Raw genomic sequence first — 26,834 nt, 5'->3', positions numbered from 1 at the left:
TATTAAGCCCCAAATCCCAGGACCGATTTTGTCCATTTGAGAACTCCTGGAGAGAAATGAATCTAACAGACAGTTGTATCAAAAGGTGTTCCAGATGCCCAAACACTTTGAAATGTATCTATCAAAGTGTTCACAGTTCACTGTATTTTCTGTTTCTGAAAAGCTTCAGCCAATACCCCTTCTGTGGTATATCTGACAGAACAGCCCAGTTCAGCGAAAGGGATTGTGGGCTGTTACAGCCATGTCATTTCAGTGATTTATAAAGAAAACTAGAATTTGGCTTACAAATATGTTACCCAGCTACACAGGATTAAACGATCATAACTGAATAATTTGAATGGGGAATTCTCTTGCTATTTATCTATAAGTGGTTCTTTCTGAGTTCGGAAATGATGATTTCCTCTCTGTAAAAGTATTTGATGAGACAGAATCTATAAGGTGGTTTAGTGATGTCTACAGACCAAGTAACTTAAAAGGAAAGGAAATAATATTCATTGAGTTTTTGGGGTGCTGCACACTTAGGGTGCATCATTGTGTATGTACATACATTAGCTTTCTCATCTTCTTCATCAAGTAGACTTTTTTTTTTTGAGAAGAGAGGCAGATTATGAAACAAATTATCAAATAGCTGGGGTAAGGCCAGAAGTTACACAGATTCAAAGTATAGAGCTGAGATTTGCACCCAACCCCCCACTCTAAACTGTTAGTAAAATAAGCAGAGTATTTACTCCTGAGCATTGTCCCTTTCAAAGTGTTATACGGGTTTCCAAAGGACTGGTACTGTACACACAAGTGCTCTGTGGCTTAGGGATATAAGTACGTTTTCAGAAAGACCCTGTGAGGTTAGTACCGATAGCCTTTTACCCTTCCCATTACAGGTGGAAAAATAGAGACGCCAAAGGTGAAATAACTCCTCCAGCATCATTTTCTTGCTCCAGTTAGTTGGTCCATTGGCTTTTGGTCCACAGTGATGAGGTGTATTCATCCATGCCGTAATCCCCATTCTCAGAGGTCTGGTGTGGAATAGGGTATAAAATAAAACAGGCCCTGCCTGTAAAAGAGAGTCAGACAGAATTTAAAAAGTAAAAGAAAGGGCTGATATTCTGGATGGAATAGTGCCTCATCTCCTTCTTTTTTTTTTCTTCTTCTTCTTTTTGTCTTTTAGGGCTGTACCCACGGCATATGGAAGTTCCCAGGCTAGGGGACAAATTGGAGTTGCAGCTGCCAGCCTACACCACAGCCATAACCATGCCAGATCCAAGCCACATCTTCAACCTACACCACAGCTCATGGCAATGCCGGATCCTTAACCCACTGAGCAAGACCAGGGATTGAAGCTATGTCCTCATGGATACCAGTTGGATTGGTTAATACTGAGCCATCATGGGAACTCTCATGATCTCCTTAATTTTTAATATAGTGGGTGAAAGAGTGGTTGGTGGTAGGAAGTGAAAGGAAATTTTCATTTGCATCCCTTCTATTTAGATCCTCCCATGCTCACCATGTCCGTGCCAGGGTACACAGGGGCTCTTGAGTGGCTTGCACCTTTGGGATCAATCAGACACACATTTGCACCTTTGAAAACAACCCAAGTCTTACTGTTCTTTGCTCACCCAAGCTTTTCAGTCGTGGGTTACCTCTGTCCTTCCAACTAATGGTATTGTAATAAGCCTGTTGCAATAAGGAAGGAAAGGGGTGTAACATAATGATTACTTTTATAGAGAAAATAACACATGGACCCAGCATCCATCTTTTTCCCCCATGAGAAAGCCTAAGGGGTGGGGCCACACTGCAGCCCCTGTGTGCTTGGGCCCTCTAGCAGCCCCTTCTCCAGGAAGGGGGGTTGAATGAGCATTGCCCTGGCAGAGGGCAGCAGGTGTGCAGAAATAAGTCCTGGGCAGAGAAATCACTGAGACTTTTGCTTGAGGCTGCTTTCAGGTACCCCATGTCTTTCCTGCACGTGCATCAGAAAGGGGATGAAGACCCTCTCAGGTTGTGGATCATAGCTGGATTTAGGCCCTGGGTCACCGGCAGCCCTAGGGTACCCTGAGTTGAGCTGGTGTGTGGTTAGTATCCGACTCTGGAGTCATTGATATTCTGGTTCCCATGCTCCTTCTGCCTCTGCCTCGAGGGTCTTGGTAAGGCTCTTCTAACCTCCTCTAAGCCTTAATTGCTTCATCTCCAAAGTGGGATAATGATATGCCTGCCAATAGGACTGGCATTAGGATTAAATGAGATATTGTAGACTCCGTTCAGAGTAACGCTTACCAGGCATTTGTTGAATGTGTATTAAATACCTGTAGGTTGGAGGATCTTTGGCGAATAAATCACTGAAGAAACATTAGAAGTTGGAGATGGTTGAATGGAGAAGGAAACAGATTGTTTTACTCAAAGTGTCACAGGCTCATAGTGAGCCTCTGCCTGCCCCTGGGTGACCCATTCTCTGGGCTTCTGTTCTCTGCCTGCTTGCCAGTGGTGGAAACTTAGCGGACGTCCATTTCACTGCATCTGGGTAGCAGCTCTAGGAGCTTAAGGGGTAAAGGAGGAGGCTAAAGCTGTGCATAAGATGAGCTGACTTCATGTTTCTATGTATTTATCTTTGTCCCACTGTAGTTACCAAAGCTAGGGAGAGGTAGGCCAGGCAAGTTCCTGCCTTCCGTTTAAAAGAGAACTTAAGGCAGCCTCTTCTTTGTTTCTGATTTGGAGAAGAACATGCTCCAGGTTGGGTCATGGGATGTTTACATTTTAAAAACTGAAACCTCCTTGTCGTCCATCAAGTGGCAGTATGAAAGTGCTGTAGTGCCTTCTTCAGTCAGTGTGTTGTTTTCTGTTTGTTGGTGAAAGCGCTGCTTGTGGGTGTTCATCAGAAAAGCAGATGAGCAGATGATGAAGATAAGAGATCTTAAACTCCTGAAAATAGACAAGTAGACCTTTAGAGATTTCTCAGGTTATTTAGATGCAGCAACAAACTAAACATAGATGTACATTTTTGGCCTTGGGCAACACTGACAGTCTTTTAATTCATTTCTTAGGGAATTTTTCAAAAGCATCTCTTTGGCTTATGGATGAGTATATACTCTTCTGTGGATATTATGTCTCTGGAAAAGTGATGTCTTTGTTCCTTTCTTACCACTTCCCCATACTCTTTGCCTCTTTCCATCCTCTCTGCATCTGTTTCGGCAGTGGGTACACACTCATAACACTTCTGCCGATGGTCTCATCCATCTCCAATTCATGTTCTTTTTTTTTTGAGGTAGAGTTAATTTACAAGGTTGTGATCGTTTCTGCTGTACAACAGAGGGATTCAGTTATACATGTCCACACATCCATTCTCTTTCAGATTCTTTTCCCACATAGATTATCACAGGATACTGGATAGTATTCTGTGCTATATCCAATTCATTTTCAATCATCATGGCCATGACTGCTTTCAGTCTTAGGCTTGTTTCCCCCTTTTATGCTTCCTCCATGAAATGTCTTCTTCAGAAATGAAGTTGGGATTGCAGGGAAGGACTGGTCCAGGCTATTTCTCCATTAAACATAATTTTCCCAACCGACCAAGAGGACAGAAGCATCTTGGTGCAGGTTGGGAGGCATCCTCATCTCTTTAGCATAGGATTTCTGGCAGACAGCTCTCCTCCCAGTCCCCCCAGCCTCCGCCACTCCACATTTTTTTCACTCTCTTGTCACTAGTCACCAGAGCAGTTTCCCAGCTGTGTGAGTCTCTGGGGCGCTTTGCCTAATCTGAGGCCCAGAGGTGTTATGTCACCCCAGATAGGCAGACTAGCGGTCAGTCAATTATAGTGCCTCAAACCCACTGGGCAGCTTTCTAGTCTAGCCGGTTCCCAGCTGCCAATCCCACAGCAGCAGTAATCAAGGAGTAGCTGGAACACCCATCTTTGGGTGGAAAGGAGCTTTTGGAAAGAATCCACACTGAGAGTGGCACGGATGGCCTTGGGGAGTCACCATACTGATTAGGAGATGGCTGATGTCCACGCTGCTGAGACTGGATTATTTGAAGAAGAACAGTGATGAAGTGATGCTGAAAGGAAGAGGGACTTTGCCCAGAGAAGACAGTTTGCATTCTTGGATGTCTAAGAAGAAAAACAGCTACCATAACTTGTCTTTTTGATAAAATACATTTGACTTTTGTTTTTTCACCAAAAAACTCTCTTATTCCCTCCCCAAATTCTTGCCCAGTTCGACCTTGAACTGGGCACATTATGAATCAGGTCATTTTTAACATTGATCAGTAGTTATATGAGTTCAAATATGATAGCCACACTTATTTGAAGCAGAATTGACTGTATGTTCCTGAACACGGATCTTCTGTTTCTGCTTGAGGCCTCCTGGCTACAGATGGTTCATGCCATGCCCCCTTCTTCAAGGTTACTGTATCTTTGCCCTTTCTCCATCCTAAAACCCAAGCATCTCCCAAGGAGAGCCTGTACCTCATTAAGGGCCCGACTGTCTGCTTGATTTGGGCTCTGGTGTGGACACAGTGTGCTGAACATCTGTTGGAGCTTTGTGCCTGGCCCCCTAGAAGACAGTGCTGTCACTAGTCTCTAGAATATGAAGGTATCTTCCTTCTCCATTCTGCATTTGCACTCTTGGCGAGAGGGAAGAAACCATGCCACTTAGGAAGAGTCATAAAGTGGGGGTGGCTAGAGGGAAAAGTTACCAAGGAGGTGCTGTCTCAAATCCATTTTTTTTTTTTTCTAGGGTCTCACTTGTGGCACGTGGAGGTTCCTAGGCTAGGGGTCTAACTGGAGCTATAGCTGCCAGCCTACATCACAGCCACAGCAATGCCAGATCCAAGCCGTGTCTGCAACCTACACCACAGCTCACAGCAATGCCAGGTCCTTAACCCACTGAGCAAGGCCAGGGATTGAACCCACAACCTCATGGTTCCTAGTCGGATTCATTTCTGCTGAGCCATGATGGGAACTCCTCAAATCCATTTTTATTGTTAATGTCCCCCCTGCCCTGTTCTTCACCTTTTCTTCCAGACCCATCAAGACTCACTCATCTGGCAGCCCTTGGAGTGGTCCCAGTGAATCCTCGAGTGTCCTGTGCTCCCAGGTGCTCCCTCCACTGTTGGGGTCCAGGTTTACTCTTTCTTGGATTTGACATTGCTCCTGTGCTGTCGTGAGCCAATGTCTGTTCCCCATTCACTTTGCTCCTGGGCCACCTCCCTCCAAGCCTGGGGATGTCCCTTTTCCGATTTCCCCTCCTCATCCTCCCAGCCTCCTGGTTGGTACCCTTTGTGTGTCCTGTCTCCACGCTAACGAAGGTTTAGGCTGAGCCACGTCCTTTGCCTTCATCACCTTTCCCTTCCACCTCATCCAGGAGGAAATCTGTCTCCTGGCTCTTCAGCAGTTCTCCAAGAATGTGCCATGCTTGCTCCCAGATTGGGAGAAGGAGGAATGTGCCCATTAGACATAGCTCTCATCAGATGGCTGGATGTTGTGAAGAACATGTAACTCTATTTGTTCGGTGGCAGCAGGCTTCAACTTTCCCAAACTTCCCTTAGATCGACTGAGTTAATTTAAGATTAGATATTCTCTATTTCTTGGATTTTGTAGTAGAGTCATTCATGTGGTAAACAAGCACCTTGGCCTCAGTGCTGAACTGCAGTAGTGTCCATCCCACCTATGCTGTGCTTAGGTTTGGAGCCCTTTCTATTGGCCAGGTGTGGTACTGAGGTACTGGGTAGTGATGGTCTCATTTATGCTTACATGGCTCTAAACTAAACTCAGGTTCTCACTCTGAGGTCCAACCATGACTCTGCATTTGTCAAGAGCATAGTATTGTTATGCACCCTTCAGGGTATAATAGATACTCTAATCTTTGCCACTGTCATTGCATACTCCAAAGAATCCTTGCTTAAAACTCTAATTACAAAACTAATTAGATGTCTAATCCTTCATGACATTTTAATGTGAAAGCTGAGTCTTTGAGGCGAAGCGAGTTAGGGTAGTATGCACACATAGACCAGCCCAGTACAGAGAGCATGGGTGTTGAAGTCCTGAAGACCTGACTTCCAGCCCTGCCTTCCCTCTTGGCAGTTCCGTGGTCTTAAATAAATGTATGAATTTCTCAAAGCCTTGTTTTTCAGATGTAGAGTGTTGATATAATACCTGCTCCCAAAGGCTCATGTTTTGGTTATTCAGTAGTTTATGTGAAGCAGAGCTTTTTCCCTTTGTTTTACTATGCCAGACCATTGAGAAAGTTTCAAATCCCAGTTTATGAGGGAGTTCCTGTTGTGGCTGAGCAGGTTAAGAACCCACTAGTATCCAAGGGGATGTGTGGTTGATCTCTGGCCTCACTCAGTGGGTCAAGGATAAAGTGTGGCCACAAGCTGCAGTGTAGGTTGCAGATGAGGCTCAGAGCTGGTGTTGTGGCATAGGTTGGCAGCTGCAGCTCCAATTCGACCCTTAGCTGGGGAAATTCCATATGCTACAGACATCTGTAAAGAAAATAAATAAATAAAAGCAAAGGGAGTTTCCTCTGTGGCTCAGCAGTTAGGAACCTGACTAGGATCTATGAGGATGCAGATTCGATCCCTGGCTGTGCTCAGTAGGTTAAGGATCTGATGTTACCATGAGCTGTGGTGTAGGTCACAGACACAGTTCAAATCCCAAGTTGCTGTCGCTGTGATGTAGGCTGGCAGTTATAGCTCTGATTTGACCCCTAGACTGGGAACTTCCATAGGCCACAGGTGTGGCCCTAAAAAGCAATAAGTAAATAAAAATATAAGTAAATAAATAAAAGCATGGGTTATGATAAACTACCAAAACAGAGCAATATCAGTTAAATTTTCCCTTTAAGTAATGATGTCACCTGTTAACACAGTATCTGTGAACGGCCGGAAGAGCAGCATCAATGAGCCTTTGCCGCTCTTCCCTTTAAATATCCCTTCACTTGGTGGAATATAATTGGATGAGAATCATTGAAGGGCTCCCTGCCTTATGCATTTTGAGCCCAGGGACAGGTTAAATGATTAAGTAGGAATGAAGGTTAACCTGTTAAATGTGTTAGGTAAAGCTTAGTGTTTACATTTTCTGTTATTATTTCTCCTTAAGAATTAGAAATTAAGTAAAATTGGTTAAGGTTGTCTGGGAGGACTGGAGTAGAAAGGAAAAATCAGAATCAAGCCCAGGGTATCAGAGAAAAGGCAATGATGGCCTTTGGTCATTAGATGGAGACATGAGAGGAATTCAGGCCAGACAGAGCTTTTCTCTTCTCTTATGTATGTCATGGCTCCCAGCATCATGTGCTGAATATCCAGCATGGTGGCTTAGTCCTGTAAATCAGTCCTAAAATAGGCATGTCATTTTTTTTTGTCTTTTTTTGCTATTTCTTGGGCCTGTCTTTTTGCTATTTCTTGGGTTGCTCCCGCGGCATATGGAGGTTCCCAGGCTAGGGGTCGAATCGGAGCTGTAGCCACCGGCCTACGCCAGAGCCACAGCAACGCGGAATCCAAGCCACGTCTGCAACCTACACCACAGCTCACGGCAACGCCGGATTGTTAACCCACTGAGCAAGGGCAGGGACGGAACCCGCAACCTCATGGTTCCTAGTCGGATTCGTTAACCACTGCGCCACTACGGGAACTCCAGGCATGTCATTTGAAGCCAATGTCTAACCTGCCTGGACATTAGACCAGGTCAGGATGTTTCTAAAAAATGAGAACACCCCTTCTTTGTCCCCTGCAGTTGACTGCTTCTGGCAGGGAGCAGTAAATGGTCAACCTATTTGTTCCAAAATATTCTTGGCAAATGGCTGTTTGGCTAAGGAATGTTGTTTCAGGCATTGTCTCAGTTTGTCTCTTTCATCCCTGGAGAGAGATCTCTGAGTTTGGTGTCCCTGGGCATCTCAGGTTGAGATAAATAATTCAATAAAGAGTTTGGAGTTTTGTTCTGATACTGGCTTCCTGGGTAAGATCTCCTATAGTGAGTTCCTTTATGGAACTTTTTGAAACTCCAGCAAGTGAACTGTCTTGGGAAGGACCTAAGATATTGCCAGCCTACATGGTTCTCTTTTCTACATTCCACACAAGAAAGGTGTACTATAGAGTTTAAGATCTAGAATTGGAGATCAGTTGTGTGTTTAAATCCTAGCTCAACCTCTTCCTAGCTCTTGACCCGGGACAGCTTTCTTAGTTATTCTCTCTTCCTCTTCCCACCTGTATCTCTGGGATAGCAATAGTGCCAGTTGATAAGATTGGTTGGATTAGTAAGTAAAATAAAGCACTTAAGTGTTCAATATGATTTCTGGTGCATAATACTTATTTATAAATGTTAGCTATTGTCATTTAATGCAATGCAATGAGATTTCTTTATATTTTTTTCATTTTTGAAAAGAATAGATGGCTGTCACATGGTAAATTTAAAAATAGTCTATTTTAATCATTTGGCTGTACATTCTCCTTTGTGCATCATTTGGGATTGTCCAACCAGAGCCATCTGCCTTGGATTACTGTGTAACTGTGCAGTTTCTATCATTGATGAGTTATGAAAGCCAGAAATGTAAAAAAATGTTATGTTGATTTGCTCGAATTCCCATGTATTTCTAACTTTTTCACCTCTCAAAGAAAACAAAGCAAGAAATGATCTTACCAACACTTTTCATTTCCAAGGCAAAAAGACGATAAACCATTTCAGTTTACAAATCAATGTCTTTACACCTCCAAACTGTTAGGTTGATTTGGAACTTCTTTTTCTTCTTTTTACAACTGCACCTGTGGCATATGGATGTTCATGGGCCAGGGCCAGGGGCTGAATCAGAGCTGTAGCTGTGGCCTGCACAATAGCCACCACAACACTGGATCCTCACGGAGTCCTTAACCCACCAAACCACAATGGGAAGTCCTGATTCTGAACTTTTATGCTCTTGACAGCAGTGAGAGCTATTGCCTGTTATCTTGCTGCAGATCAAAGTAATGATAAAGACTGATAGCATTGATAACGTTCTGGATGGTGGTGCTGGGAACTGGACTTTATTTTTAAAGTTCATAACTAGGTTGTCATCAGTGTGGCTACTGTACTGTTTAAGTACAATAGCCTGGTTGAGACTTGCTTCCCTTTTATATTAAAACACTCATTTTTTTTCTATATCACATAAGTGGCCCAGCAGAAATGAAGATTTTGTTGTTTTGTTCTTAGAGGACACCTAATTCTTTCATTAGAAACAGCCTTTTTCTAATAATAAATTACCATTTTTGTTTTTACAGGGTCTTTGTAATTGATGGTACATGAAATTTTGGAAAATATTTTGCATTCTGCTCTACACCAACTAGTCATGAGAAACAGCTGTGATTGCTAGAACTTAGGCATGGAGATAATTTTACACCTTGAGACCATTAGTCTTTAGTGTGTGTGTGTGTGTGTGTGTGTCTGTGTCTGTCTGTCTGGCTGGCTGGCTGGCTCTCTTGCACAGTTTTCCTGGCCAAACATGAACAATGTTTTACATTGACAACAACAGCAATAAAATGAAGCTGTGCTTCAGAAAAAACCACCAGGCATCACAGGTTGGAAAGTGTCATTTTCTTTGCCCATGTGGTAGAGTTAGACAGTTGCATTTGTGTCATTTGAATGTTGCTGTTTATTTCCCCAACAGAAGTAAAAGTTGCGTTCCATCAGGAAAACAGTAATCAGAATAAAATCCCTTTCGTGATAAGCTTTCAGTGCTATTTTTGAGAAAGCTTATAGTGAAGCATTTCATATTTAAAAGAAAAACACCACATTAAGTGAGACCCTATTTAAACCGAAAACGTTGAGTGAAGCATTTGCAAATTTATAGCCAGTACATGTAGAGTTTTGCATACCGTTCAAATAGTTGGAACCCTTTCAGAGGAGTATCAGTGAGGTTAATATTGATGTCAAAGCCTATTAACTGATGGTTTGCACACAAGGTTAGATCTATTTTTATTCACTTGTCTGTTACCCGAGAATGTTAGTTGTGGTATCCAGACATCTCCGTCTCGTTGGACTGTTGAACACTGCACCGCTGAGACCTGCCTGGGCCACTTCTGCCCATTTGATTTAAAGGGGTTCACCTTGACCCACCTACCTTAAACAGGGTGTTTTCTGTTCAACAGCCCGGCATCTCCTCAAGACTGGAAAGTCATTACTTTGTGAAAATGCCCCCACCTCCCTTTTCAGTAAGTCAGGATTTTTCTTTTTCTCACCCATGTTTGCATCTGACTTTTCAAGCAAGATTTTTCCCCCTAAGTCTCCCAAACACAGATGACTATTGATGGGCTGTGCATGTGCTCAAACCTCTGAGAGGCTTGCTGTCATAACTGTTTAGGACATATCATGAATATTCGTGTTGAGAATGTTTGAGGAACAGACAGTAGCCATCTAGACAGTCAGTCTAGAGCAGGCTGGTCACAGAGGAAAAATGCATTTGGAGACCAAGTTGTTCTTCCTAAGAGGCAGTGTTCACCACGTGTGTGTGTGGATGTCTCTAAACCTTGTGGGTCACTCTAGGGTTAAAAAGTGCTCAGAAATGTTTGTAACCCCCTCAACACAGGACTAAGGTTCAGTGCAGGCCCTCACATTTTCCTTGGTTAAACCTCCCCAGAGACATAGGATTTTTTTTTTTTTTTTTTTTTAGAGCTGCACCTGAGGCACATGGAGGTTCCTAGGCTAGGGGTTGAATGGAGCTGTAGTCACTGGCCTACACCATAGCTCACAGCAACTCGGGATCTGAGCCATGTCTGTGACCTACACCACAGCTCATGGCAATGCTGAGTTGGTCGTTAACACACTGAGCGAGGTCAGGGATTCAAACCTATGTCCTCATGGATACAAGTCAGGTTCTTTTCTGCTGAGCCATGATGGGAACTCTAAGACATAAGATTTTTAATGAGCAGCTTGGCAGTCCATGAGTACACCTTAGAAAGAAAATTCTTCCCATTTGTTTTTGCTGTTAGTAAGTGCAGTTTGAACACGTTTCTCTCCTCCAGGGTGAAGAAACCAAAAGCCTGACTCTGGTCCTGCATCGAGACTGCGGTTCACTGGGGTTCAATATTATCGGCGGTCGGCCTTGTGCGGTATGTTAATTGCTACAAAGCATTTGCTGGTCCTTGATGTAGCTGGGAGAAGGATTGGGTTTTGGGAGGTAAGGGGTAGGAAGGCTCACTCACTTCATTCTGCTGTGGTTAAGGAGTTCATTGTGTATCTAACAATTTCACACTCGTGGATTTTTATCATTTTATTTCCTGTTGGAATATTGTTGATTTACCATGTTGTGTTAGTTTCAGGGGTACAGTAAAGTGATTCAGTTTGGGAGATTTTTATATAATGTTGGTCTCCTAGTATAGCATTTTCCCAGTAGGACAGTAACTAATCCCAGCTGCTTAGCTTTGGGAATGTACGTCTGGTTGTGTAGCATTTGAGCTGAGGAAAGTCACTTAAGGTGTGTGCAGTTAAACTGGGTGACTTGGCTGGAACTCGGGCCCTGAGGTTGGCAGTCAGATCTAGAGTTCTGTTCTGTCCACTCTTCATCCAAGGGGGCATCTCCCTCATTTATGAGCTAGTGCATCCTTTGCTATTTTCTCCCACTGCAGCTCTATGGCCACCCCATTTATTACGATCCCCTCCTCCTGAAAGCAGAGGCTAAATTCACATCTGTCTATCAAGCAAAGCATCTGCTGATAGGGCTCCAGGGAGGTTTCCAAGGATGTGTTTTGGGATCCTGCCTTTCAGACAGGGTTATGGTATTATCTGAATATATGTCATCTCTTGCTTTTTTTATTTATGACCTTTTCCTTCTTTGCTAGCTTAAAAGGAAAATAGTACAAAGAAAGGAAAAGAAAATCAAAGTCAGTCATTCAGCAGATAAGTATTGAACATGGATTATTTGCTAGGGGCTGGAAGATACAGAGGCCAGGGAGACTGGATCCCTGTGGTCATTGATTTTATGGGCTGGGAGACATCAGGCAAGAAATATGTAAATACAGAAATTACAGGTTGGAAGAAGTACAGTGAAGGAAAAAAAAATTGGGAGGATGGCATATGGTAGATACCAGGGAGCAAGGGGCATCATTGTCTGGAATAATCAGGAAATAGAGGAAGGGATAGTAAGCTGAATCCTAAAGGATAAGAAGTCAGCTATACAGATGTGGTTGATATTTGTTCTGCCTTCATTGAGCTTACGTCTAGATGGGGGAACTGATGAGTTAGGAGAGAAAAGTACTATTCTCATTGATATACTCTGTGCCTGGGTCCTGTTAAAGATACCTGGGGGGGGGCAGTAAACCCTTGAGAAGGAGACATGCTGAGCAGAGCCACTGGACCTGGGTTCTGAAGGATGGGTAGGAGTTTGCTAGATCCAGAGGTCACTATATCAGTTAATTGAGCAGTCTTAACTGCAAAATAAATTGAGCATATTTAATTAGCTATAAATTATATATATGTATTCACTACTGAACTAATTTTACCTGTCTTATAAAATTTACATGCAAAAGAGACATTTCAAATAATGAAATTGAATAGTTTTTTTTTTTTTTTTTGGCTGCCCCAAGGTATATGGAGTTCCCAGGCCAGGGATCAGACAGATCCAAGGCACAGTTGTGACCTACACCACAACTGCTGCAATGCTGGATCCTTTAACCCACTGTGCTGGCCAGGGATTGAACCTACATCCTGGTGCTGCAGAGACACCTCCAGTCCCTTCTGCCACAGTGAGAACTCCTGAAAACAATTTTTAAGGAGCTCATTCATCATTCCATCGTGTTACATTGCATGTAACCATCATTGAAGACTACTGAACTAAAAGAAGATGGATGGGCCTAGGGAAGCCCAAATGGGAACAAGGATAGAGTTGATTGTGGGACAGGAAATGGTCAGAAAGAGGCTAGTGAAGAGGACAGGGAAGAGACAAGAGGCAGGTTATGATGGAATTCACTTTGCTTTTGGCCAAAGCCATGGTTTTAAGAATAAACATGAACATAGTTGTTGGCAAGAAATGACAGCTTATTTGTAAGTGCTATGTAGTCATTAAAATGATGAACTAGTACATTATAAGCCTTATAAAACATACATAAAAAAGAACACTTCTGGACACTGAGGTTAAAATGGGAGAATTAAGATGGGTGGGGGCAGGAAGCAATCCAATAGGGGCTTGACCTTCTCAGTAAATATCCTAGGAAATGCCGGGACCGAAAGACCCAAGTCCTCCAACTTATCATAAGATCATGTTTTGCTGTTTGGCATGAATGACAGAGAGTTAGCTGTATTTGGTTTACCTTTGTGATTATTATTCCTCCTCTCCCTACCCATCATTGTCAGTTTTAAGAAATAACTACAGTAAAGGAAGCTTCTGCGGCCAAAAGAGCCCAAACCAGAAAGATCAATTCTCTGCACACCAAAGCTTACATAGGAAAAAGAAGCCTGATGTCTTCAAAATGCCTGGAACAGGGAGACACGTCTATGTCTTGACAGTTTGGGGGCAGCCGACTATGGGAAAGCCTGCAAAGATGGTATTTTAGTTTTTGCACTTCCCCAGGGGTGAAAGGATGCTTCCATCCTCACTGGAATGCAGTTTTTTCTGACTTATCAAAGAACATGTTTTAGGTTATTTTCTTGTTCCTTTAAAAAGATGATTTAAGCACAAACCAGGGCTGAATTTTGTAGTGTTCATAAATGTTCTCAGTTTGTGGTCCTTTTGCAAGAACTACATGCATGGTCATGGGAAGGAAAATTAAATTCCACATGCATGTGTTTGCCATAGTGTTTTTTAAAACTTGTCCTGATTAGCAGAAGCAGCATAATGAAACCTAAATGGATTCTGCCCTGTTGCCTGGAAATCTGGCAGGTCACTGAGAACATGCTAGGAAGCCAAGATGTGCAACAATGCACTCTCATTGTTAGTTACTGGAAGTAGAAGACAGTATGGATGACGTGTGTGTTTCCCAAGGAATTCTTGTATTGGATGCACGGTTAGGTTGTGACATAAGCCCAGCCAGGGGGCCCTGACATAAGGCTTTTCATTGCATGATGCAGTATGTAATGCTCTTAGCAGAATCACACCACCCATTCATGAGTGCTCAAAACCCTAAAGAAACAGCAGCCAGTCTGGTGCATAAAGCCTTTCCTTTCAGCCTTCAGCAAGTATACTTCATCGTCAGGCATGCTGAGATCAGAACAGTCCCTTTCATTTTTCTGTTTCTCAAGCCTGCAAAACAAAAGAAATCTGAAGTCCATATCGCTTCACCTCAATAAATAGCTCTCCCTTAAAATGTCTTTGGAGAGGGCCAACAAAGGATGAAGAGATTCCTTTTAAGAGAAGAGTCTCGCTCTCAAGGATGGACTTGATTTGGTTTTCTTGGATAGTGTGCACTCTCTAGTTTTTGCATTCTCTTCCCCCTCCCCCCCCACTGTCTTCCTTTAACCTCAGTTGTGGTATTTGCTTTTCCCTGTTCCTCTCTGGCTTTTAATTGGACTTTCTTATGCTTCTTAAGAAAAATGACATGTGTATGGTGTATTATTCTGGACAAGGAGCCCAAGCCCAGACCCCAGCCCCTAGCTCTCCCTTCCTCCCCAGCCAAGAAATGCAGAGTAGTAAAATCAGAGTAAACACGGATCTCTTTTCCTTTGATATATTGATGTCCCCTCTTTGGGAACCCAAGCTTGTCCATAAATTCTTTGTGGTCCATTGAGACTCCTCAGGATCCTCTCATGCAATAATATTCCATAGCCTAGAATGTTGGATTTCTGAATTGAAATATATTTTTGAGAATCCTCTCAGTGGAGGATAGTATGGTGCTTAGAGCTTGTGTAAGAGAATCATCCTCTCCTTTGTTCGAATCGGACCTATGCCGCTTTTAACTGGGGTGACCTTGAGTGAGTTGCTTAACCTCTCTGTCTCAGGTTTTTCATTTATGAAATGGATAATGACAGTACTTGCCACTCCTGGTTATTGTGAGGATCAAATGGTCGACATACACTTGCTGCATACCTGGTACACAGTGTGTGTTCAGGACATAGAAGCTGCTGCGCTGTTTTGTATTTACATCTGAAATACACATGTAGGGAGCTGCATGCATGTATTGGGACTAGGGCATTATTAGTCCCTGGCTGGAGCAGGGAAAGGAGGCTCACACAAGTTCAGATGGGAAAGAGTCAGTGTGCAGCAGGCCTGAGCAGAGCGAGGGGGATGCTGGGCAGTGATGCCTTTGGGGGGACAGCTAAGCTAGCCCAGCACCCCCTATCCTGCTGCTCCTTTTTTCCTGAAAGAGTGTTGATCGAATCCAGATGGCAGTGAGAGACTCTTCTTTGTCCTATGGGGATAAATGATGGGAAAACACTTAGTGGTTATTTTAGATTGTGCTTTTGGTTTCTTTTGAATCCTATTTATATCATTATATAGTGTGTGTGTGAGAGAGAGAGAGAGAAGGGGAGGGAGAGAAGAAGTGGGGAGTATGCATTTTCCTACCCTGGTTACTGCTGTTGAACTTCAAGGGGTAGATCGAACCACTTCAAAGCCATCTCTTTCCCTCTTTAGAATATAGGGTTGGATTTTGTTCTGTTTTGTTTCTTTGCCTTTTAAAGAAGAAACTTGTATTTTCATAGTTATTTAAAATAGATTTTATAGGAATATAGTTGACTTAGAAAGTGTGTTAGTTTCAGGTATAAAGCAAAGTAAATCAGTTGTACACATACATATATCCATTCCTTTTCAGATTCTGTATGTTACTACACAGTATTGAGTAGATTTTCCTGTGCTATACATTAGGTCCTTGTTGCCTATTTTATGTATGATAGCGTGTATATGTCAGTCCCAACCCCCTAATTTATCCCTCTCCACCCCCAGGTTTCCCCTTTGGTAACCATAAGTTTGGTTTCGGTTTCATAGTTTTGTTTTGTTTTGTTTTGTCTTTTTGCCATTTCTTGGGCCGCTCCCGCGGCATATGGAGGTTCCCAGGCTAGGGGTCGAATCGGAGCTGTAGCCGCTGGCCTATGCCAGAGCCACACCAGCGCGGGATCCAAGCCTTGTCTGCAACCTACACCACAGCTCACGGCAATGCTGGATCCTTAACCCGCTGAGCAAGGCCAGGGATCGAATCCGCAACCTCATGGTTCCTAGTCGGATTCGTTAACTGCTGCACCATGACGGGAACTCCTCATAGTTATTTTTTAACAAATGAAATTTTGATGTATTTGCATGTAGAAAAATTCTGATAGAATTTTTCTGATCTTCTTATGGCATTATGGCAAGGAAATTTTCATGATGGTAGTTTGGGAGGTTTTGTGGAACATCCTGAACTTAACTTTCCAAATGCTTTTGTTTGGAAACAGCACATGCTTTTGCCATTTCATTTATAAATCCATCTGTTAATCACGAGAAACTTAATCCACAGGCTTGGAGAGCTATTTGGAAAGAAGTTCATGAGCAAGCTGTGAGGATTTTTTTTTTTTTTTATGAGCTTGTTAGAGCTTTTTGATTTTAAATAAAGGAAGGAGTTTGAGCAGTGAGCTGTCTTCTTTCCCAGAAAGTTTCAGCCTGGATTTTGAAAGATCTAAAGGGATTCAAGGAGATTGGAGACCAGAATTTATTAGGATTGTGGGAGAGGGGGTATGGTGGGCTTTTCTGATGTAAATCAGAACAAAGATAAAACGCCTGCTTTAACCGCTGGATTATTGGATATTTAAAAGTTTAACAATACACCATGCTTATGAGAATGTGAAAAGAAACTATCTAATGAGCGATCAGTACAAGCTCTCTGAAAGATAATTTAGCAGCCTCTATCAGATACGCATACCCTTTGACCCAGCAGTTCCATTGTCAGGGATTTGCCCCAATATGTACTGGTAAAGATATTTCAGAGTACAGGTATTAGAGGGGATGACATGGTCTCTAATAATAACAATTGGAAGCAGTGCTAATTATCTCAAATAACAACAACTGGAAAGAGTGCTAATTATCTCCTAATGGCAACAACTGGAAGCAGTATTATCTTTGTGTGGGGAGACTGTCCAACCACTTAAAAGGGTGATGGAGCAGTGGATGATGGCGAAAAAAATCTCTAAAAGTTTTTAAGTGAAGTGAAAGAGGCAGGTTACCCAAGAATATGGGGAACATAGTCCCATTTATGTTCATGAAAAAGGAACCAGATATATGTTTAAGGTGATCCATCAAAATGTGGAAAAGATGGATAAGCTGCCAAAAGATGCTGCAAAAGGATAGGAGGACAGAGGGTTAAAGATGGCAGGGACTTTGCATTTTATACCTTTTGGTGTGGCTTGAATCATTTTAGCATGTGTTAATTTTAGTTTCAAACAGAAATGAAGGGAGACAGCTGGCTTTGACCCTCTTGTGATACTTGTGACACCAATGAGAGCCCATGACTCTTTTAAGAGTGTAAGCTTTATTTTCATAACCAGCTTCATGCCTGGCATTCATGCTTATGTTTTTTTAACCCAAAGGACAACCAAGATGGATCGTCCAGTGAAGGAATCTTTGTATCCAAAATAGTCGACAGTGGGCCGGCAGCCAAGGACGGAGGCCTGCAAATTCATGACAGGATCATTGAGGTATGTGAACACTGCTGGTGTCTTTTGGAGGCTGAATGCCATCCCGTCTTCATCCAGCTCAAGGCAAGATGTGTGGTGGGGAGGGAAGCTGAAACTGGTGGATGTTTGAGCAGAAGGCAGAATTCTCTGATTGTGTGAGACCAGCTTGGGTGTTGACTGCCTTGGCGTTAGGTGTTCGTTTGTATTAAACATAGAGAAGCCAGGTTACGAGTGGCTTGCTCCCAATGTGGCTCTTGTCACACGGCCTTGCATCTCTTTCATGTGCTGCAGTTACAGCTTTGTGTGAAAACCAGTGGGGAGTCGCGTGCTAGTTAGAACCAGATGGACAATCCCCGTTGTGCCACTGATGACTCTGTTCAGATCAGTGACTGAGGGATAATCGTGCCAGCTTTGGCGTCATTTCAAAGTCCTCAGAGCTTATAGTGCAGTTATTTCTGCAAAGGCATTGTTTCCTCTTTGATGTCATCTTCGCCTGTGGTCTGTAACACCAGCTGATTGTCCAGGGCTGTGCAGGCAAAGGTAGATAGTCAGGAGGGTCAGTCATATTGCCAGCACCTTCCTCATTTTCATTTCTTCATTTATCTTTTAAAATTCTACTCGGGAGACTTACAGATTTATGCTGGGGCAAGATGGCTCCCTCCACCCCATCCAGGACACTTTGGAATAGAGTCGCACAGTGTCCTAGTGTGCATTGTGTTTCTGAAAGGGAGAGAATTATATTCCTGATTGTATGGGCTCTTGTTGCAAAGTTTGATAGAAATGACTATTTTTTGCTGTGATTTTGACCATTTCGATTGCACTTTTAATGGGTAAATATATGGGCTCAGTTTGTTGGATCCCTTCTGAAGAAAAAAATTCATCATGAGAATCCAAGATGAGATGCTAAAGCTTACAAGAAGCCCACCCATGGGCCATTGCCATAATATAGCACATTAAATAGGGAACCCGACAAATGGTACCCTGACCATGGAATGTTTTTTTGTTCCAAATGCATTTGCATATCATCTGTATATATATTTTGCTAATGGCCACACCCGCAGCACATGGAAGTTTCTTCCTGGGACAGGGATTGAATCCAAGCCACGGCGATGCTGGGCTGAGGGATTAAACTCAGACCTCCACAGCAATCCGAGACACAGTAGTCGGATGCTTAACCTGCTGCACCATCTCGGGAACACCTATATTTCTTGAGTATATTCATGGCCTCTTTCAAACCTGGGAACAAGTGGGAACTCTGACCATGGGATAAGCCATGAGGGAGATTAAGTTAACCCACTGGAATGTGGCCACGTGGAAGGGAACATTGGAAAGAGGAAAACAAAGTCTCACTTTTCTGGTCTCATTTGGATGAATTCCTCAGTATGCAAAGTGGTACACTTCAGGTTAACTTAAATCCTTGGAAGAATAGATGGTTCTCTCTCCCCAGGAAAACAAACCGAATGACTTAGATTGTAAGAGTTACTCTTCTGAAGGAGTGGGTGCAGTGTGGCAACTTACATATTAAAAGGACCCTTGATTTTGCTTTAAGGATCTTATTAATATTGTTACTTTGCCCTTGATTTTTTGAAGGGTTCTTGAATTTGCAGCTCTTTTGGCTTTTAGCATCAGTCTCTATACTTCCCAGTTTGGTTGGGGGTAGTGGATGTTCCCTCCTAGGAAATTGCTTGGATAAGAGTGCTTTTTCAAGAGCTAAAATGTGTCCTTACTGTCTTTTTTTTTTTTTTTTTTTTTTTTAAGAGAGAGAGAATACATTTTCTGAGACTATTGTTCCGAAAGATAAATACAGCTTCCGTTGCCAGGGGTTTGGTGGAACAGCCAGTTTTCCTAAGTAATGGAATTTCATTGCTCTTATGTTTTGCAAATGAGAAATGTACAGCTGGGCAGGATTTTCTCTTGGCAAGGGGGGGATCTGTATTTGAAACATTCAGTACGCTTTCTGGTAAGTCACATTCCCCCTTTGGACGGTATGTAAAATATTAATCATGTCCCAGTGCTGAGGTGGAAAGAAGGATGATCACAATAGAGAAACAATGTATGGGTAATTGCAGTTGACACCCCGTGCCCTTCTTCGTCAAATTCTAATCTCTTTTGACACGATACAGCAATTCCCATGCCTGAAAACTGTGTTCTCTGGTTCACCTCGTCTCTGTCTGAGTTTATTACCAGGCATGAATTTGATTATTTTAAGTGTGCGTGTGGATTTCATCACTAAGAAGAGTCAGGAGCTTTCTAGTTTTCCACCAGATTTCTTCTCAAAGGAGTGGGCAAACTCCCACAAGGCTTTCACCATATGAACTTCAATCCTGACACAAGGATGCTTATCTCAAATCTGAGTGACTGACCAAGTCTTATCCTCAGTGCAGAGTCATCAGCAGTTAACTCTGTTCCTGCTGCTCTCTACCCCGAGACCAGAGCAATGGTTTCCACCCACCTCAGAGTCAGGCCTATTTTTGTTTTTTATAATAAATGTTTTGAAATAACATCAAAACTATCATGAATGAAATTCATAAATAATATTTATATACATACACAGCAACTGGTAGAATCTGTATACTATCATGGAAAGAAAAAGAAAAGAAAGGTCATTTATAATAAAATGTATATAGGGAGTTCCCTGGTGGCTCAGCAGTTTAAGGGTCCAGTGTTGTCATTGTTGTGGCATGAGTTCAGTTCCCAGCTGGGAAACTTCCAGAGGCCTTGGGTGCAGCCAAAAAGAAATTACATGTGTGTATCAACATATAAATGCTTGGGCACAGCAAATTTAGAAGACTCTGTGATGTTTGTTGCCAGATGCTGGCACCTCCTTATGAACTCCATATGGTGCCCCTGCTGCAGGTGCTGCAGGGTCTAGGAGGTACCGCAAGTGGCATCACAGGCCATGGTTGGATTTTCCATGGTGGTGAACAGACTGTGGTTAAGATATGGGACAACAGAGTACAGTCTTCTATTGATTTATATGTGTGTGTATTTATATTATGATAAAATATACACCACACAAAATTTACAATTTACCAACCCCAAACTATTACATTTAGAATAAATAAGCAATGAGGTCCTGCTCTATAGCACAGGGAACTATATCCAGTCCCTTTGGGTAGAATATGATGGAAGATAGTATGAGAAAAAGAATATGTATATATGTATATGTATGTATGACTGGGTCACTATGCTATACAGCAGAAAATGACATAACACTGTAAGTCAACTATACTCTAATTAAAAATAAAATTAAATTAAAAAAAACTTAGAAAATTACCATGTTAACTATTCTTAGGTGTAACTTTCTGTGGCATTAAGTGCCTGCACATGGTTCTGCAGCCATCACCACCATCCGTTCCCAGAGCTTTTTGCCTTCCCAGACTGCAGCTGCAGCCATTAAACAACACCCCATCCTCACCCCTAACTCCTGGATGCTACCCTTCTATTTTAGGTTCTGTAGTGGTCTGTGCATGTGGGTCAGAAAGAAGAATTTTCCACATTCAAAGCAAGATAAAGAAAAGACAAGTTTATTGAGGCAAGATATGCTGTTAACACAGCAAGCAGACTCCTGATAATCAGGGAGAGCAAACCCCAACGAGAAAGAAGACTTTAAAATGAGAGACACTGCAAGCACAGATGACTTCCTGATAATCAGGGAGAGCCTACCCTGTGCTCCTGGTCATGTCTGTTTTTATAGCCTAGGGAGAGGAGAGGTCTCTGGATACACCTGCTGACCTGCTGATTGGTTGGGGAAAGATGGGGTCTTAGGATACACTTGCTGGTTGGTTGGGGATGTTTAATGGCCCTATAGGGGCAGGGTGAGGAGTAGGCCGCATACCTTTCCTAGTAGGAGGTAGGAAGGAGTAGGCCAGGTTGCTCAAGGTGGGGAAGGAGGGAACATTACAGTGAGATGGGTAGGGTGATGATAAGGGTCTGATAATTCTTGGCTTGGCCAAAGGCTTTGAGTTCTATCCCCTTGAAGGGACCTTGAAGCCCAACAGGTGCCCTATAAGTAGAATCATACAGTGTTAATCTTTATGCATGTGGTCCATTTCACTTAGTGTGATGCAACCCCCCCCCCCCAGTCATCTTTGTGGTGGCATGTGTCAGAATTCTTTCCCTTTTAAAGCTGAGTCCTATTCTACTCTTTGTATAAAAGTACATACCATGTTTTGTTTATCCATTCATCTTTGGACAGGCTCTGGGGTTGCTTCTGCCTTTAGGCTATGGTGAATAATGCTGTTGTGAACACGAGTATGTAACTTCTATATTTCAACTGCAGGAAGAAATAAAGAAACCCTTAGCGTTTATATATAAAACAGACTTAGGGTCTATACTGGGGTAATTATAAAAGTTCATTATTTTACCTTTACTAATGTCTGGGAGGATACAGAAAACTTATGCTGGAAGAATAATAGTTCCTCATTGCCTGGAACTCTGTGCATTGTAGAACTTTCAGCATCCCTGCCCCCCACTCCAATCCTTGTGACAGTGAAAAATGCTTCCATAGATTGCCAGCACTACCTCAGGACATGTTAGAGACCCCAAGGAGAATCACAGGTAGAGATTGATCTTATTCCCAGACCTTGGAATGCAAGTTAAGTTGCTCAGAAACAGAGCTGTCACCATGTCTCCCTTCTAGCCTGACTGCCACGTGACAGCTGTGACTGGGTTCGCTGCCTGGGGGCTCCCAGGGCCTGAGAAGCAAGCCTGTGAGGGCCAGTCCTAGAGCTGCAGCTGGGAACCTTGGGGCCCCTTAGATCAAGTGCACTCCCAGCCCATGTGGCTGCACCTTTGGAGCCTTGCTGATCCAGGAGCTCAAGTTCTCCACTGGCATCAGGTCTCCCATCTGCCCTGAGTTGGGACAGACAGACTGCTATGTCATCCTGCCTCACTTCTGGTCCTGAGATATATTGTTTTCTTCTGATAATTTTGTATCTGTTTTCTCCCTGTCCTGCCTGACGAGCTGCCCCAGGCCCTTTTCACAAGCTCTTCTCCCACCTTTGACTGCATATACTCAGCTCCTATGTAGAAAACTAAATATAATTTCCCCGCAGAACCTTTTGTGTTCATTCTACACCTATACCATCAGTACCCCAGTGGTTGTAGTTTTTCTGCCTCAGAGCATACTTTCTGAACTGCCTTTTGAAGACAGGGCTGTGCTCCTACACCTCAAACCACAGGATTGCTTTGTGGAATGATGCTGTTCTTTCGAACCACTTGAAACTTTTGGAAAAATCTGCTCAGGGTCCTGGGATATGGGGTGACCAACATAAGCAGGTTTCATCACATATGTAACATCTTTTTCTGTGACCTCAAGACTCCTACGGACCAATCACATTCTGCTCTATCCTGAGTTATTAAGGAATGAACAAAAGGTGAACAATCAGATACAGTGGTGGCTATTGCTATAAGGATTATTAGAAATCTTAATATTTTCTAATGATGAACATAGCATCTTTCCTTCTTTCCAGCCAGCTCGCTTCCCCAGCTCTTGAGGATTTCCCTGGTTCATCAGCTGACTGACATGGGAGCCCCCCCCCCCCCACTTGTTATGCATTTGCCTCACTTGGAAAACTGTGGGAAGAGCTCAGGGAAACTAAGGCCTACTGAGAAACCAGCAAAGTCCTGTTGAGGCATGTGCTAACCTCACATTCATTTCCCTCTTGATCTGGATTTTTTTTGGCTACCCTATGGCTTATGGAGTTACCGGGCCAAGGATCAGATCCAAGCTGTAGTTGTGATGACACTAAGCCACAGCTACAGCAACATCAGATCCTTAACCCACTGCACTGGGCCAGGGATCAAATTTTGATCCCATGGCTCCCAAGATGCTGCCAATCCCCTTGAGCCACAGTGGGAACTCCCAGGATTTTTTATTCACATGGTTTGTAGATAAGTTAAATGAGCACTGCACTGAAATTCCTCCTCAAAGATTCTAGAGGCCATCCAAGCGTCTATCGTCACGAGGGTTCAAGCTTCTTGGCTTAGAGAATTAAGCTCACTTTTGCCTTGTGCTTAGTCTCCCACTTGGCAGCACGTGAATTGATTTAACAGTTGTCTGGGTTAAACGCTGTGTTCTATTCTGCTTTGAGATGGTAAATGCAGTTTCAGGGAAGGCTAGGGGCTTGAGCCCTCTGTTGCCAATAGCCATCATCTTGTACAATCTTCTGTAAAGATGTGTTAATTTTGGGAGTGTTACGAACAGTGACAACCCCAGATTTTTAACCCACTGAACCAAAAGTCTGGCAAAGCATTTTTAAATAAAAAATAAATCAGAAATGACTGGCATCCCCATTAAATTTTTTGGATGAAGATTAGGTGCAAAAATTAAATCTCTGGTAATTTCTTAAGACCACCAAAATGCAAACCCTTGATAATAGTACAGGTAAGCGACATTCTCTACTCAGTTTTCTTCTTCTTTTTTTTTTCTTTTTGTGGCTGCATCTATAGCAAATGGAAGTTCCTGGGCTAGGGGTTGAATTGGAGCTGCATCTGCCAGCCTATTCCATAGCCACACCAGATCTAAGCCACATCCATGACCTTGCTGCAGCTTGTGGCAGTGCCAGATCCTTAACCCACTGAGCAAGCCAGGGATCAAACCTGCATCCTCACAGATGGTATGTGATATTCATAACTCACTGAGCCACAACAGAAACTCCCATTTTCTTCTTTGTACATCATATCTAGACCCTTATCTTTAAGTATGGGGGTTTTGAGAACAATAACCCATGTCATTTTCTTAATTAAGTTTCTGTCTTTCTGTTGGTATGAGACACAAAGAGCTAGCTCACTTCTATCAAATTAGGAAGGTATGTTTGGAATGGTCTCACTTTAATTATCAACTGTGAAGTGTGTGTAAAATAAGCTTTATGGGAGAGACCCTGGGGGAACGTTTCAAAGCAATAGGTTGACACCATTTTGCAAATATAAATTGAGCCCAGGGCCTGTCTACCAGGGTGCTAGGAGCAGGAAAAGGGAGCATTTGGTTAGGAATTGTCTATGGGAATTACACTTCAAAGATGGGCAGATTGGCAGCTACAATCATGGGTTTGCAGTTATGCCACTTTCACTGAAAACCCCAAGTACCCCAGGGTAGGCAGCTGCAGCAGCAAGATTTCATCTAATAGCGATGAATGACTCCCATGAGCCTGGCGGGGAGGGCAGCTAGAAGGGAGCTCCCTGCCACACTGAGCACCACACTGTTCCAAGACCTTTAGCTTTTCCATTTTGTCTATTTGCCTTTGTCTATTTTGATAGTCATTTGAGCTGCAGAGAGTCTGGGTCCCATCCTTCTTCTCAGGAGGGTGGCACTCCCCGTTCCTTTTTGGCTCTTTTTATTCTCTTAATTTCTGTCTTTCATCACTTCCTCTTTCCCTCCTGGCCCTAGCAAATAATTTGACAGCTCTTGGGGACCAAGAGAACTGAAAGCCTTAGAGTATTGGGCTTCTTAGCCACTCCCCTCCTAAAAGAGACGTGCCAGTCTGCTTTTAAAATGAGCTCAATATAGTTATGTTTTATTTTCTAAGAAACTCTGGAATGGAATAGAAGATGCTGGCAGTCGCTCATCATAGAAGGCAATTTGGGGAGTTTCTTTGCAATGCAGTGGGTTAAGGATCTAGCATTATCATTGCAGCAGCTTGGGTCATTGCTATGGCATGGGTTCAGTCCCTAGCCTGGAAAATTCCCATGCCATGGGTGCAGCCATACACACTAAAAGAAGGCAGTTGTGTTCTTTTCCTAGCACGCTGTTTTGAGAATTCATTAGCCCGAAGCATGCAATTCATATTAGGTGTTTATTTTAAAAATTGGGAGGTCAGTGAATTATGCAGAGTGATCTGGTTGTGGCTTGCAGAAAATCATCCAGTTGTGTGTGCTCTTAGGCTCAGAGTGGGAGAGAAACTATCAGCAGAGAGGTAATGTGTGGTCCCTAGCTCTGGGACTTGTCATGTCAGCCATGTGGACAGAGGAAGGTAACTGACACTAGAGTCATGAGAAGGACAGTCAGTTTATAAAGTGGTTAAGAATCACAAAGTTGGGAATCAGACCAGATTTTGAATCATGGTTCTATCATCACTAGCTTTGTGACCTTGGACAAACTACTTCTCATCTCTGATATTGCTTTCTTCTGTAAAATATGGATGCCCTTTAGGCATACCTTGAAGATGTGGCAGGTCCAGTTTCAGACCACTGCGGTAAAGTAAATATCTCAACAGAATGCATGTAAAAGTGGAGTCTACTAAGTATGCAGTGGCATTATGTCTTTAAAAGAAAATGTACAGACCTTAATTAAAAAATCCCTTATTGCTAAAAATTGCCAGACCTCACCAATCACCTGTCACTGTAACAATATAATAATCAGGAAAATGTTTGAAGTACTGCCAGAATGATTAAAATGTGTCAGAGATATGAAGGAAACTAATGCTGTTGAAAATGGTGCCAGTAGACTTGCCTGATATAGGGTTGCCACAAATTTCCATTTGTTAAAAAAAGTAACAGAAATACAATCATCTTTAAAGTATAGAGGTGCAATAAAGTATACAAAGCAGTTTCCCTGTACATATACATAAGTTTGCTGCAATAAAAAATATGATGCATGTGTCTGAAAACTGTCAGTTTGGCTCCAGAATAAATGCTCTCCAGGTGGTTAGCTTTGCTGTGTTGTTTCCTTTCTGTTGTTCTGTAGAGGCTGGGCTAGAGGGACCTTCTAACAAGCCAGTGATAGTTGTGTGTAAGTTTCATAAACCCGAAATTCCAGTTGTGAATATATCATTTTAGTGTTTTTTAATTTTTTTATTGTTATTTCCCCAATACAATTTTTTTCCTACTGTACAGCATGGTGACCCAGTTACACATACATGTATACATTCTTTTTTCTCCCATTATCATGCTCCATTATAAGTGACTAGACATAGTTCTCAGTGCTACACAACAGAATCTCATTGCTAATTCATTCCAAAAGCAATAGTTTGCATCTATTAACCCCAAGCTCCAATCCATCCCACTCCCTCTCCCTTCCCTATGGCAACCACAAGTCTATTTTCCAAGTCCAGAATTTTCTTTTCTATGGAAAAGTTCATTTGTGCTATATATGAGATTCCAGATATAATGATATCCTATGGTATTTGTCTTTCTCTTTCTGACTTAATTCACTTAGTGAAAGTTTCTAGTTCCATCCATGTTGCTGCAAATGACATTATTTTGTTCTTTTTTATGGCTGAGTAGTATATATATCACCTCTTCCTAATCCAATCATCTGTCAATGGACATTTGGATTGTTTCCATGTCTTGACTATTGTGAATAGTGCT

General features: G+C 42.7%; 1 protein-coding gene across 1 annotated transcript in view; it reads left to right on the top strand.

The window, feature by feature from the left end:
* Nucleotides 1-26,834, top strand: part of PDZRN3 (PDZ domain containing ring finger 3) — a 243,393-nt gene that overhangs the window by 6,338 nt on the left and 210,221 nt on the right. The window contains exons 2-3 of the mRNA XM_047779248.1: nt 10,976-11,062; nt 17,439-17,546. Coding sequence (XP_047635204.1) covers nt 10,976-11,062; nt 17,439-17,546 — 195 coding nt within the window. The remainder of the gene's footprint in view (nt 1-10,975; nt 11,063-17,438; nt 17,547-26,834) is intronic.

The sequence above is a fragment of the Phacochoerus africanus genome, chromosome 1 (genome assembly GCF_016906955.1).
Source record: "Phacochoerus africanus isolate WHEZ1 chromosome 1, ROS_Pafr_v1, whole genome shotgun sequence".
Taxonomy (NCBI): Eukaryota; Metazoa; Chordata; class Mammalia; order Artiodactyla; family Suidae; genus Phacochoerus; species Phacochoerus africanus.
The sequence above is the reverse complement of the archived record's forward strand: the minus strand, read 5'-3'. Positions and strand labels throughout refer to the sequence as shown.